The sequence below is a fragment of the Pempheris klunzingeri genome, chromosome 11, assembly GCF_042242105.1.
Source record: "Pempheris klunzingeri isolate RE-2024b chromosome 11, fPemKlu1.hap1, whole genome shotgun sequence".
Classification (NCBI taxonomy): domain Eukaryota; kingdom Metazoa; phylum Chordata; class Actinopteri; order Acropomatiformes; family Pempheridae; genus Pempheris; species Pempheris klunzingeri.
The window spans coordinates 21,715,166-21,729,917 of NC_092022.1; the positions used below are offsets into that span (position 1 = coordinate 21,715,166).

Consider the following 14,752-nt stretch of genomic DNA (forward strand, 5'->3'; position numbering starts at 1 on the left):
TTTTCATTTATCTGTGTGCTACTCAGAAATAACCCGTACTGCTGGGGGAAAATAGCATCCCTGCAGCTTGCTGCTCGTGTGCAGAAACAGGGTGCAGTGAGCTAACAAGCTGATCTGCAACAACGAGCACGCCGGGGAGCTGCTCTGACCGGGCTCCAGCAAACTGGGCCAGGGCTCTGGCTGAGGGATCCTGGGGGCCCAGCATGCACCCGCCGGGGCCCAACACAGGGAGACACCAGCAGCAGCACCAGCTGTCACACCGGCCATCACTGGCTAACCCACGCTGCTGTCACTCACCCAGCGGAGGGCCGTCAATCAGGCTGCACCCAGGAGGGAGCTGGGAGGCGGGCCACTGCCCGGCCCTAAACAAAGACATACTTACATTTGCAAGCGGTTTCAGCGCCACTACTATTTTGAAAGAATGATAGAGTGGTCCTGATAAGAGTAATGACAAAGGACAAAGAGTGGAAGGGGGTCTGGGAAGAGGGGGGTCAGATAGTAAAGAGGTGGGAGAGCTTGATAACATTCACACTTTGCTTACATCTCTCCATTTGTGTTGGTGCCCCAGGAAAATCTCATTAGGGAGGAAAATTGGAGTTCTGCTTGGAGACCATTATGCATTTGATGTCAATTGACCCTCTGTGCTGCCTTTTTTAAATTCTCCTCCTTATATTTCTGGTTTAAACCTCTCTTTGTTGGCATTTTGATCTGTGGCACAATTTAAATGTTCTGAGAAAATACTCTAAAAACACACAGTTTTCATCTGCTCATTTAGCTTCTTTAACATCCGAAGCGCTTTCAAGGTTTCCTCACAACGTACTTAAAATAAATACAATTCATTTGCCTCCTCTGGTGCAGTTTCCACGAGTCTCTGTCAACTTTCTCCCCTTTCAGTATCTGGTGCAGTAAAGATAAACTAACAAGCAATAAGGTGTCGAAGACTCTGTGGATTCTCTTTATGCCTTCGTTGTCTTGTTCACACCTACCGAGCTATTCTAATTGCATGTTTAGTCCCTTTGTAAGCTCGCAGGTAGGGGATTGCCTGTAATTGAGGTCACACCTTAACCTTTTGTCCCGACCTGCTCATTAGCTCCTTGCACTGTCATTCTGTGCTTTTACCCAAAACTAGAGCCTTACTCAACTTACCTTTCTGTTCAGTGAGTTCTAATGTGGACTATGCAGAGGATTTGTAGATAAAGGAGGACATACGGCGCTGTTTCAATACAGAGGAATGGCTCAGGTGTTGTCAGACATCAAGATAATTCCATCCTCTTTGCTATCTTGTGCTGCATCTCTTTGGGCACTGAGGACAATCGTTTTCCATTTGGTCACTTTTCTCTCCTGTAAACGACTGACATCCTAACGGCAAACACCGCAAACTCGACCTGTCAGAGCAGCACCAACACCTGCATTGTGGCGGAGCTGCCAAAAGAGGAAGAGAATGAAAAGAAGTTCTACAAGAGGGACAAAGGCCGCTGCCCTGAGCTGTTTGTGTTGTGAGATGTAGACTATTGATGCCATAAGCCTCCTTCTCTTTGCACTCTGGTCGGCCCATTGTTGCCCTTGTTCAAATTTGCTTTAGGTACTGTGGACCCCACCCAAATAAATTCCTTCTTTCCCTCCAGCTCTACCACTTTTTACTCCCAGTATCTTTCTCCTTCTCATTTGGGCTCAAGATAGTCTACCCTCAATTACATGACTAACGCCTCTTAGGATAATACCAGGGGATAAAGTGGGCGAAACAAAACAGGAGAGGTCAGCAGATCACTTTAATTATCAATTCATCTACTGCATTATCCACTTGAGGCCTTTTTCAATTTAAAATAGTTTTAACAATATATTAGCAGGTTATTTTCCTGTCGATCTACTAATCGATTAACCGTTCCAGCTTCAGTCAGCGGCAGCATTTCCTCCAGAAGGTCTCTGGTGTTGCATTGAAAGACAGGACAGTACTCACACTAACATAACATTCACTTGGCACATTCTCCCCTAATTGATGATAATCCAAAACAGCTCAAGGGGACCAAATCCCCATTAGATTTAGTGTTCTTCATGCCTGAACATCAACTCAGTTTCAGCAGTTTTGTTGTAGGAGAGAACAGAAATTGGCCATTGAGAAGAGAGTCACTGCCCATTATCAGTATTCAAATCCTTCACTTAGGTAAAAGTGTCAACGGTACATGGAAAAAATACTGAACTACAAGTGAAAGTCCTGCATTCAACATTTTACTGAAGTGTCTGCAGCACAAAGTGATTCACACGTCTAACTGCCACCTTAGAAGGAACTGAACTCAGACACATCAGTTCTTCAGCTTCTTTAAATCTTTCTTTTAATCTTTAAATCTTCTTTAAATCTTACATTTTTTCTCTTTGTGAAAGCTTTTGGTTATGTTTGATTTTTTTTTTTATCTATCTACAAAAGTTTGTGTTTCTTTTTTATTTCCTTTTTATTCTTTTTACTTCCCATGTGCTCATGTCCTTTTGTTTTATTCTCACTTTAACCACCGTGTCTGCTTTTCTTTTGTTTTGTAAAGCACTTTGTAACATTGTTAAGAAAAGTCTTGGATAAATGAAGCTTCGTTAGTAACTATAGCGATTAGATTAATTTAGTGGAGTAACAGTGTAAAGTAACTGAAAATGAAAAAATACATAAGTAAAGCACTTGAGTAAAAACATACTTTACTAATTACATTCCACCACTGTTAATTAACATCTTCATAATGTCTCCGTATTGGTGAATAATGAACTAATGTTTATTTGTAGAAATTGTTCAGATTCAGGAATTCTCCAGAGACCAAATTCCTTTTTCAGTAAATCATTGCATGGAGATTCTCTCTCTGCTTTTTCTGTCTGTGTCTCATTCACTCTTTTACAGTGTCCACACAGAGACATTAAGGCATAGTAATGCAACTTGAGTCTCACACAACGACTCTCAAAATGACCATTAAGTTCAACCAACACCTCTTGCAAAGAGCTTCAACAAAAACTAAAAGTTTTCGCCTGCATGACAGATTTGTTGCAGGATTGTTGCATGAGCCCACAGTAGTTTTAGCGAGGTGTACCTAATAAACTGACAGCTGAGTGAGAACAGTCGCTGCAACATGGGAATCAGTGTATTACACTGCCTGTGTTCAATTCTAATGTAACACGTGGTTGAATTGTTTTTCCTGTTTGTAAGCTCAAAGTGTTTTCCAATTATTATGAAAAACCCATAGAAGACGACAACAAGGATTGTTGGGATAAAGTACATAGTCTAAAAGATCATCACCTTTACAGAGCTAAAATACAGTGTGTGTTTGTGTATGCATATAAGAGTAATGCCAGTCTTTATTATTACAAATCAATTAGAAAGCATGTTGATTTCATTAGACTACAACTACAGGCAGGCATTTTTCAAATTAAGGTTGATTTGAATTTCCTTAAAATAAGGGCAAAGTTATGAGACTTTATTGAAGTTAAAACATGTCTCATGCCACAGTATCAGGTTTAAGATGAGCACTATTCAAATGAGTTTCATCAAAGACAAGTGAAGAGGAAAAGCCTACCAAGTCTGAATGAGAGAGTAAATAAAACAGGGACAGGAAGGAAAAAATAATCAAAACTGAAACATAAATAAGACTCATTAATATAAATGGAAGATTGCAAATACAATATCTTAATAATTGTCTGCAGGTATCATCTTTGCACGCTTCGATTTTTACACTTCTTTCATAATGTTCTCACTATAACCATTAAATAAAAGCACCACTGCCATCACCAGCAGCGCTACACCTCTTAATGCTCTTAATATAATAATCAAAACGATGCAAGATAAGCGAGATGCGCTGCTTCTTTGAACTCAAACACTGAGCTTAGCTGTGGAGCTTTTGAAGGGCATAAGGGAGAGGGGGAGCACAGGAATAAGGAGTGTAATCTTCTCCTCTTATCTCTAACAACCCCCTCCACACACACACACACATTAGCATCTGTTATCTCACAATTATCATATACATTAGTCAACACCTGTTTCACTTAACTTCGTTTAATTAGGGCCATTGAAACGCTGCGCTTGGCTCTAAACAATGCCATCCGACATGTAAAGGGCAGTTTGTTATGATTCAGTCAATAAATTAACAAATAAAAAAGGCATGGCTGAATGACAACGGTTGCACTGTTATATGCTTTATTCATTTTCTCACTTATTCAATGAAAGAAGCGGCGGGTGGAAAAAAAAAATCCCGGCGAACTTTTACGCGTGCGTAAAACGCACTCTATTTGTTTATTAGCGTAATTTAATGCTGCTGAGACGGTTAATTAAATTCACGAAAGTACTGATCTTTAGGTGATGAAGTGCCAGAAGCGACAGAGGAGACTGCCAGGATGTTGTTAACTGAATTCAGGTCATTTTCTAAGCTCTCCAGCCGATTAGTGCCAGACATGAGAAGTGTTAAATTCGTCCTAAAACTACATCAAACTGCCGTGTCGTGAAAACAAAATGAGAGGTAGAATGAAAACATCATAAAAATGACTAAAAACACACAAATGGGAGACATGATGTCGCCCTGAAATGTTTAAACATGGGAGAAGTCTTCTTCTTGTGAGCTGCAAAATGAATAAAAAGTTATATTTTGTGTTGTTGACAGAATCGTCAGAATAATGATACACAGCTAAAGACTCTGTTTTTATTATAAAATATGAGCTGTTGGGTTGTTGCACGGAGCTGATGATTAATACCACGAGTCTTTATGCGCCTCTCCAAAGAAAAGGCTGCATTTGAATTGAAACTTCAGTTCTCTCCAGAAATCACTGTGTCGCGATAAGTAGCACATATTTAGCCTCTCCACGAAAACGCTAAAAGGAACAGCGGAGGGGCTTCTTTGATGGGATTTACTGCCAGTGAAAGCTGCAGGTCTTTTGAACGTAGCTGTCAGTCAATACCAGAGGGACCTCCCCCCCCTTCCCACCCCCTCGCACACACAAGCTGGCAGCTGGGTGTATATAAATAGATCCAGGAGGCTGGTTTGCCACTCAATCCCGAGCAGCTGGGACGCAGGAAAGATGCCCGCATCGCAAACTGGATTTGGCAACTTCTTCTTGGAGAGGAACATCAGCATGCCGACTGGATATCAGATCCCGGTGCTGGGATGCCCGCCGGGTGTGCAGCAGCAGCAGGCTCAGCATCTGGCAGCGATGGCCGCCGGGGTTCCCATCACATACTCAGGACTACAAGGATACAATTTTATCCCCTATCCGCACCACAGGCACATCACACACATGGTGAGTTGAAAATTCATTAAAATATATCAGGCATCTCATGAAAAGCTCAAACACTTCACTGATCAATCATTGCAACAATATTTCTAACAAAAATATGGGTGAAGTTTGGTCTTGAGTAGATGAAGAATATCTTGGAGAGTTTATTCTAACAAACGGAGTTGCACTGAAGTTGTGTTAGCCGTGTAACGCCTAAAAACTTTTTTACCTCGTGGAAATGTGTTCATGAAGATTTCTCCTTCATTGCATCTCTGTCTGTAAATGTGTCACTCATTAAATTGTGCTCTCGGGCTCAAGGGTCACCACCAACTCCATGCGTAATTGCGCGCTCTTAACGTTATTTCTATGCCTTTGCAGAACAGCGGTTTCGACTTGAAGGCCGCCTCTCCGTACCATCACGCTCTCCTCGCTCGCGGGGGGGCCTTCTACCCGCCGTACCGCCCCGGAGCAGCCGAGGAACCCGGCAGGGTCGCCAAGGTGGCCACCCGAGAGAGCACCGGGGCGCTGAAGGCCTGGCTCAACGAGCACCTGAAGAACCCGTATCCGACCAAGGGCGAGAAAATCATGCTCGCCATCATCACTAAAATGAGCCTCACGCAGGTCTCCACCTGGTTCGCCAACGCGAGGCGACGCTTGAAGAAGGAGAACAGGGTCAGCTGGGCGTCTCGGGGGAAATCGGATGAGGAGGATGAGGAGCAGGACGGAGAGAGCGACGACGACGACAGCTCTCTGCAGAAATGTCATTTGGACGAGCGGGACGTGGCTGTGGAGTCTCACACCGACCGCGCAAACACAGCGGAGCAGGTCGAGGGCGAGCTGGACAGCCCAGCGCCCGTGGACGCGCGTTTGGAGACGCAGCCAAGCAGCGGACAGGAAGACAGAGAACTCTCACTGGGCAAGAAAGTTGACAAGAGTGACTCTGATCACACGCCGTCCGCCTTGGAAAGTAAGGAAAACATTGTCAGCCAGAAACCCAAAATCTGGTCTCTGGCAGAGACCGCCACCTCGGAGACTGTGAAGAAACCTGTGGACAGTATTTACCACCCGGCCGGGAAACTGTGGGCTGAATGGGCTTCAAGAAACGGACTGTTTGTTCCCTCATGTTACTCCCCTCATGAAATTGTCTAAACTGGCATTTAGACACAAATTAGAGACATTTTTTTCCACCTATTTTGCACTTTAAAACTTTCAAACCTCAGGGATTTGATGGAGAATTCCCGAAGTTTGCAGTGAAATGAAAATGTGTTTTGAGACCAAAGACTTAACATGTTATTGTACATAAATGTAGATGTATTTTTCCACCACCGACCTGTAAATTATGTTCCCTTTGTCTAATCATGAAGAAATATTTTTGCTTAAATAAAGTTCAGCTTATAGCGAAATTCACACACGTGCTTCGCTGGTCTGTGTTTCATAAATACAAGGAAGTTACTACAAAGTTGAATTTAATAAGAGCCTTGAGCAGAAGGTGGAGATTTCTCCAATGTTACTGAATTTCTGATGTAAGACTGAAACTAATGAGCAGACGGCTTATTCATGCAGGCTAAATGGATGAAGGCAAAGAGACTACATTGGCCTTACTTTGCATATCAAACCCAGGACCATTAAGTCTTCCCAAACAGGTTTTGTCCCCTTGCTGCTGTGGCATGTCTGCCATTAAACCTCATTTAAAAGGCTTCCCATGTTAGATGTTTCTTTTGGGCACTTTTTAAAAGAAATTATAGCATTTACTTCAGCTTAGACCACAGCAGCAGGCCCACAGGTCTCCTGAGGTGTTAGAATATTATATAGTAATATGCAGGGGCTTGCAGAAGGGGCTCTGCACTATCAGTCATGCAGGTTTCCATGTGCGTTCAAAGGGCTGTACCTCCATTAATCCGGGGATGATGAGAAAGCCACCGAGAGCAGCCGGCCTGAGGTGCAGTTGTCCTCTGGCCTCACCTCTCCATGCAAATCCCTGCGAACAGGAACGCGCACAGGACGGATCAGCTCTTTCCTGGGCCCCTTGTCACTGCAAACAGATGAATGCAACTGGATATCATACATGCATTACTGATAAAACTGGGCCTGTTTATGATTTGGGCTTTCAGTGCTACCAGTGACACTTTTCTACTCCTTTTATTTCCAGTTTCAGGTTTATGGAATATCACAGGGCACCAGTAGGGGGCTCTATTTGGTGATCTGTGCTTTCAACAGTCAACAGTGAACCTCTAGCACCCCCCTGTGGAATTCAAGAGGAACTGCAGTATGTTTTATTCCATTAGACCAGGGTCCTCAAACAGGTGCGTCCTTGAAACCTGGCTGCCCCCCCAAAAACATTTGTTTTACTCCTTCTCTGAGTCATAACACTGTCAGATTAGGACACACATATTTCTAGATTCAATGTGACTCACTCTCCCTGGGGACGCTCCCACCACCTCCAGGACCTGCCTGAGAATATTCATGTTTTTCGGTTTTCGTCAGTATCACAGTAATCCTGTGATAGCTGTCTGTGCATCCATGGGTGCAATGCAAACAAGAACTGCTTATTGCCAATTCGGCATGTTTTTTAGGCTACCATCCTTCCGAAATGGAAACAAACATGAGCTCAAACCACCGGGTTCAAGCTAAAGCCCACAGCTCTTAGGCGGCGTTATACTTCCTGTTTATATCACCCAAAGTATTATGGGCCCCGATTTAGTATGTGGTGGGGGCGGCGGGGGTAGTGGAAACACACTGAACCAACACCAGGAAATGTGAACACTAGCAAACATTTAATTGCATTTTTACATGCAGTTTTTTTTAAACTTACATGCTGTTTACATGCAACAGTCACCGTAACACACTTTTGTACTTTGTGCTAATATTTACATAATTTTGTACAGAATATGTAAGTTGACAACAAACATAAAATAAAAACACTTTGAAAAATGAGCCTAGTCTAAAATAATGCTACACACACTACCAAATCATGTCCTGTAGTAAACATCATTATATTCTAATATTGCTCCAGTGCAACTCCATCACTGAAGCACATGCTTTTAATTCATTGTTAGCACTTTCCTTTATAGTCACACTATCTACATCCTTAGGTAGAGAATTACATACACGTAAAATACGTGGCAACAATACACATCAGGTTACAATCATAATTACACACATTCACAATGACGACCTTGCTGACAGCCGTCATCAGTCTGTTGATGGCTGGGATTCCTGTCGGGAGATTTTTTCTGTTTCCCCATCCTCCTGCGCCACCAAGTTTCCTTTATCAGTAAACAGTTCATCTGCTGATTCCTCCTGAGGTGGCTCATCCTCGGTTTCCTCCGGCGTCCTCGAAAAAACCTCTTCTTGTAAGACCTGCATCTTAGGCAACATGATCTCCTCATCAATAGCATCAGTTGGGGTTTCTATCAGTAAATTGACTTCTTTCTGTGGCTCCTTTTCTTCTCCCAGACATGATTCAACACAACCCTACAAAAGTGAAACAGTGTTCAAATGCAGAAACATTAGCAATGATGAATATTATCATTATAAGAATTCAAGGCAGCAAAGGTAGTTTCTCTCAGTGTGTTTTGATCTGTATTAATGAGATCCCTCCTTGAGGAAAACTTCCACATAAAAACAAAACCTGGTTAAGGGATTAAGTCTAACCCTGCAAACACAGCTAGATCTGTGCTGGAGACCCTACATTTGATGTAATTTAGAAGAACAGTTTGACATTTTGGGAAACACACATTCGCTTTCTTGTCAGTTTAGACCAGAGGATCCATACAGCTCCCATGTCTAAATATAAGGCCAGTGCCAGCAGGCAGTTAGCTTAAGATTAATAAAGATTGGAGACTAAGGGAAACAGCCTGGCTCTGTCCAAAGGTACACCAATTTAAGTTTTTGGACGAATTAAATAAATTAGATATAATGTGGTAATTTTGGACAGAGCGAGGCTAGCAGTGTCCCCCTGTTTCCAGTCCTAATGCTAAGCTGTAGTTTAGGCTTAGGCTTCATACTTAGTGTGCAGGTATAAAAATGGTACGCTGTTCTTCTGATCTAACTCTTGGCGAGACGGTGAATGATCGTGTTTTCCAAAATGCCAAACACAAAGAAACTGTAGCGGCTCATGTTGAAAAGTAACATTGCTTTAGGAACATATCCTCCTGTGAACTACTGGCGGTAATGACTTTCGAGGTGATTTCCATAATAGTCGTTCACACTTTACTGTCTTTTTGAGAGAATGTGAACATTACGTGCAGTAGTTTGCATTGTTTACACAGTATTCCTGTATATTCTGCACGAGTGAGACTAATGCAGGTGTCAAAAAAGCAAGACAAAAATCAAATTACCTTCAGCTTTGTTTTTGCGCCTTGTTTACCTGAAACAAAACGAAGGAGAAAAAAACAGAGAACATGAGTGTATTAAATAGGCTACTGGAACCTGAACTCATTAAACATGTTATAGGAGAGAGCAGGCAGAGCACAGCATACCTTTGTGTAGATAATAAATGACTATCAGGATTATAAATACAATCCCAACAGACACAACGCAAATCACCATCACACGCACCCGTGAGTCTTTCTCTGCAAGACAAGAGGAAGAGAGAAAACTGTTAACCACACACTGACCTTTCCAGCAGTATCTCACACACACTCACAATTTATCATTTCCATATCTGGTGTGCTTTTTGGAGACATGGCTGCATCAGGACATTCCCGACGACAATGTCTCCATTGGTGGCTTCCAAACTGTTCGGACCGACAGGGACTGCACCAGGAGCGGTAAGCGGAAAGGAGGGGGGGCTTGCCGTTCTGTTGAACAACAGGTGGTGCAGTCCTGCTCATATTACTATCAAGGAGAGTATCTGCAGGCCGGACATTGAACTGTTTGCTGTTGGTCTGCCACGGGAGTTTTCACATGTTGTCATGGTGACTGTTTACATTCCTCCTTCTGCCAACCCGACTTCGGCGTGTGACGTCATCCACTCCGCCATAGCCCCGGTACAGACTCTACACCAGAGTGCACTCACTGCTATCTCTGTCTTCAACCATGTCACCATGGCAAAGGCACTGCCCAACTTCACCCAGTACGTGAACTGTTTCACCAGAGAGGAGAGGACCCTGGACTCTGGACTCACCTGATTTACTTTTGTGTTTGAAGTTTATTCTTATTCTTTTGGAGCTGTGTGTAACAAAAAGCAATTTCCCCCTGGGGATTATTAAAGGAATTCTGATTCTGATTCTGATTCTGAAATGCAGGATAATTAGATAATTTGAGTAGAATGTGGAGTAGAATATTTGTTTAGAAAAACAGAGAACTCTCAATAAATGTGTTCAGGAAAGAGGACTTACAGCAAAGTAACTAATAAGAAGGTGTGAGGAAAAGACGAGCCCACACTTAGTTTTTACTTCTTCTCTGTTTTAATGGAGTCTGCGTGCAAATGGAGTATAAACAATGTGTAGGTGACAAATGTGTGTTGTCCCACGCTTAAAACCACAGACCAACATAGACTTAGGAGATGTAGCATCTCATTGTTTCGATAGTTTCACTTTGAACAAGACACCACTAACCACTTACATGCAGATAGCAGCAGAGCTACAAGTGAGAAATTTTTACAATTCATCTGCCTACGCAGAACTTACCGCAGACGTAGTCAGACGTGTCTGTTCCTGCTTCTTTAGTGTGGAATCCAGTCTCACATCTGCAAAGAATTTCACAGCTTTCAAAGATAATTCCTGGTTTCTCATCATGACCTTAAGATTCAGGTGATTATTTGACCTGAGGTGTCCGTGTAGAGGGCGGCAGGCTGCCAATGCTAATGTTAGATTGCATATCTTTTTGGTTTGCACAGAATAGAAACAAATTCAAGAACTAGCCAACCAGTCAGGTTGCAGTTTACATCCATGTCTGTCCAGATCCCAGATTAGTGTCACCAATTAAGTATTCGAACATTTGGTCCCCTCGGATATGAAATGTCATCACTTCAACATTTCATCCTATTGGAAGTTTGTGTGAGATGTTGCCATAATTAGCGTACGAATTCTTTGAGCAATGGCCAAAAGGTCACAGTGACCTTTCACCTTTGACCGCTGAAATCCACTCAGCTCATCCTTGAGTCCAAGTGGATGTTTGTGCCAAATTTGAAGAAATTCCCTCAAGACATTCCTGAGATATCACAGTCCGAAGAATGGAACGAATGGACAGAGAGACGTACGGATGGACAACCTGGCGTGGAGGCATAAAAACCTACAGAAGGTAATAACACCAGTACTGTCTTCAAGAAGAGCTTCAGTCATAGATTCACCAAGTGTTTGAATCTCTGTCACGTCTCTCTGATCTCTCCCAATTTCTCTCAGTCTGGTTGAGTCATCAAACCATTTCGTTACCCCTGGTGCCTTCTATGGAAGCATTTCCTATGTTTCTCCCTTATATTATTCAGGTGTTTCCCATAATGCGTCAGTGCTTTTTATGTCCAGTGTAGATTTGCCTCTTTGCATGACAGTTTACAGACATTACACGAAAAGCTGAACATAAATGTACTCAGTCCAGTGCCAGGCAGGTATGCTTAAGGTGACAGTGTGCTTCAAGTGTAAAAATGGGTGCAGGGGGGGGGGGTTATGTGCATTCTTGGCCTGCTGCTGTTTACAGCCTCATATTGAGCAGACAGATATGAGAGCCCCCCACGACTCCTCAAAGGATGAGCAGGTACATCTAGTGGATGTGGAGTGTTGCGCTCTAAGTTCGTATGTAAATATATTGGAGCTTCCATACTTACTCGTTCCATTTCTCACAGTCACTGTCCCATGAGATCTCATCAGAGAACGTGCCAGGCGGACATCTCTGACACACCGTGTCATGTGTCTGATTGCCTGAAAGCCAAGCGTGACAGTCAAAAAAAGATTCAGCAGATCACTCTTTATATTCTGCATAAAAAAGGTTTCACTGCATCACAAAGACGTAGCGTACCTTTGGACTGAGCTCCATACCCTCGTTCACAGACTCTGTGCTGCACACAGGTTAAACATGCTTCACTGGAGCAGTGGAACCCCAGTTCACACCTGCAGGCGCGTCGTTTCTTCGGGGTCACGCTCACATCAACCTCAAAGTTTCCCTCTGAAGGAATGGACATGAGCTGTCAGTTGTGGTACATAGAACACAAATCTATCAATATCTAAAGGTGCAGTTTCGTTTGATTTGTCTTACTTGGGTCACAGTATTTCTGGCGCTCACATTTAGGTTCAGTTGTGTATTTATCCTGATATTCATCCCACCCACATTGTATGCAATGAGGTTCCTGACAGGTGCTGAGAGGCAGGTGCATCCTGGTCCCTGAAAAACAGGGTGTGCTTCATAGTAAAAAATGCAGTACTTTGCAGTATTATAGTATCTGTCTCAACTGTATGTAGTAAATGGGGACCTGTGGCTTAAAGGAATAGTTTGACATTTTGGGAAAATTATTCACTTTTACACACTTTGCCAGCAGGTCAATACCGCTCTCAAATGTAGCTGCTAAGTACAAATCTACGGCTGGGAGTAAGTTAGTTTAGCTTAGCATAAAGACTGGAAACAGGGGGAAACAGCTAGCCTGGCTCTGGCCAAAGTTAAAAAAAAATCCATCCACCAGCACCTCTAAAGCTCACTAATTAACACGCTATATCTGTTTTACTTCATCCGCACAAAAGTCAAAGTGTAAAAACAAGAAGTTGCCATTTACTCTAAGGTTCTGTAGGGGACTATTTCTCAGTGGGGGCATGGACTTCCGGGTACATAGGGAATCTCTGAGCAAAAAAACAGCTATTACAATTTCCCACAATCCAAGGTAACTCCTTAAAATGTCTTATTTGTTCCACCAAAAGTCCCAAACCTGAAAGATATTGAGTTCACAATCATAGAAATCCTCTAGTTTGAGAAGCTAGAGCCAAAGAATGTTGGGATTATTTCACAATTTCAGAATTAACAAAACGATTGAGATGATTTATCCATTATCAAAGTAGTAAAATAATACCAACTAGTCATCTCAGCTCTGCCTGGAGGTAGCTTAACATTTAATATGAGAGGGGTATCCATCTTCTCCTCTGGGTCTTGGCAAGAGAGTGAATAAACGCATTTCCCAAAACGTTAAACTACTCCTTTAAAGAGCTGTGGGGAAAGTGAAAGGGGATCCAAAGCAGGAAAAGTGGAAAGCTGAGTGAAAGCAAAAGTAAATGTTCTTAACATGACATGACATCTGTATAGCTTACATAAGATTATTTAACTGAAGCAGCTGTTGGAGGAAATCAATACATTTACACCAGGGTATAAGTGGTACCCAAATGTTTGTATTTAGACTTAAAGGAGCCCATTTCCTACGTCTTTTACAGGCAGTGAATGGGACACAACCCCACAACAAATAGTGAGTCAGGGGTAATATTAGAAATGATCCTCGATGATTTTTAATGATGCAGCAAACCAGCAGAAGAAACTTACCTGGCTCGCACATTTTGCAGCACTGGCCATTCTGCTCATACTGAGTTAGAGGGTCACAGTGGGGCTGGGCAGCGGTCATCGCCTGCAGATACATCAGAGGTGATACACAGATCAGAGGCACAGTCTTTGGGCCTGTATCTTTTGTCTAGTGATGGTGGGGCTCTCTGTTGTGACAGTTGCTCCACTTCCTTAGACCAGACTGGAAGGGGTGTGACGGAAAGTCCCAAACATTCAACAGACTGCTCAGCCTGAAACTCACTGACAGCCAGGTGCGTGGCGCTTTATTCCTCATTTTTGCTTTAAATGGCCTTCTTTTACGTATTTTGAGTCAGATAAGGTCAAATGTTTTTCTAACTCTTTACTTATTGCTGCGAGGAAAACGAAAGTGAAAGTACTGTTTAGGAGACCATCACGTAGGCTGTGAGGTTGGAATAATATGCGCAACTACAACCTGCAAATCAGATGAAACTCAGAGAGATCGGATCAAATCAGAGAGAACAATCTGAGCCTAGTTTAAACCTATAACCTATAATAACGTCATCAGATGAAATGTGAGCGCAGCTACTTTCCTCAGTCAAAACCTTCCGTACAGTGACACACAATAATCAGCTTACTCACCTTAAAAGAACCCATCATCATCATCATCATCATCATCACCATCATCACCATCGGCGGCGGCACCAACAGACGCATCTTAGTGAAATGGTCGCAGCGTGTCGATGCTCTTCGTGTCCACAGTGTCAGCTTGTTGCCGCTGCTCTGGGCTCAGCCCTCTTCTTCTACTACACGAAGGGAGGAGCTGAGCCGGGTGTGTGTGTGTGTGTGTGTGGGGGGGGGGGACTTCCCACACTTTCTCACTGGGCAGTTTCCTGTAAATTAAGACCATGTACAGTACCTGTCACAGGTTAGTCCCGAAAAAGTTACACGATTCTCCTCCTACATCACTATGGACCAGAGGGATATTTCAGAATGCAATCAACATCACAGTGCGCTGAAGTGCATATCCTGCTTTCTTGAAACAAGTACTTTCATCAAAATGCACTTGTAGTATTGTAAGTAAAGG

The 14,752-nt window shown here is 42.9% G+C and overlaps 2 protein-coding genes across 3 annotated transcripts; one reads left to right on the forward strand and one right to left on the reverse strand.

The window, feature by feature from the left end:
* The first annotated feature begins 5,037 nt into the window (after nucleotides 1-5,037).
* On the forward strand, nucleotides 5,038-6,603 carry irx7 (iroquois homeobox 7). The gene is made up of 2 exons (XM_070838973.1): nucleotides 5,038-5,256; nucleotides 5,611-6,603. The coding sequence occupies exons 1-2, from the start codon at nucleotides 5,038-5,040 to the stop codon at nucleotides 6,379-6,381; spliced, it is 990 nt and encodes a 329-aa protein (XP_070695074.1). The 3' UTR covers nucleotides 6,382-6,603.
* A 1,384-nt stretch (nucleotides 6,604-7,987) lies between these two features.
* On the reverse strand, nucleotides 7,988-14,455 carry cd40 (CD40 molecule, TNF receptor superfamily member 5). 2 transcript variants are annotated; one of them, XM_070839567.1, is made up of 9 exons: nucleotides 14,308-14,455; nucleotides 13,690-13,771; nucleotides 12,427-12,552; nucleotides 12,190-12,336; nucleotides 11,999-12,092; nucleotides 10,866-10,924; nucleotides 9,714-9,806; nucleotides 9,573-9,601; nucleotides 7,988-8,706 (listed from the first exon to the last, which is right to left on the reverse strand). In XM_070839567.1, the coding sequence occupies exons 1-9, from the start codon at nucleotides 14,380-14,382 to the stop codon at nucleotides 8,425-8,427; spliced, it is 987 nt and encodes a 328-aa protein (XP_070695668.1). In that variant the 5' UTR covers nucleotides 14,383-14,455; the 3' UTR covers nucleotides 7,988-8,424. The 2 variants fall into 2 exon arrangements, with proteins under 2 accessions (XP_070695668.1, XP_070695669.1); XM_070839568.1 differs by lacking the exon at nucleotides 14,308-14,455 and adding an exon at nucleotides 14,085-14,146.
* Between the last annotated feature and the right edge of the window lie 297 nt (nucleotides 14,456-14,752).

Bases quoted from the DNA above. Each gene is read 5' to 3' on its own strand.
- irx7 (XM_070838973.1), top strand. From the start codon at position 5,038: ATGCCCGCATCGCAAACTGGATTTGGCAACTTCTTCTTGGAGAGGAAC. The intron at 5,257-5,610 runs GTGAGTTGAAAA...ATGCCTTTGCAG, and splicing joins ACAGGCACATCACACACATG to AACAGCGGTTTCGACTTGAA.
- cd40 (XM_070839567.1), bottom strand. From the start codon at position 14,382: ATGCGTCTGTTGGTGCCGCCGCCGATGGTGATGATGGTGATGATGATG. The intron at 12,553-13,689 runs GTAAGTTTCTTC...CCTGTTTTTCAG, and splicing joins CTGCAAAATGTGCGAGCCAG to GGACCAGGATGCACCTGCCT. The intron at 12,337-12,426 runs GTAAGACAAATC...CCATTCCTTCAG, and splicing joins CCAGAAATACTGTGACCCAA to AGGGAAACTTTGAGGTTGAT.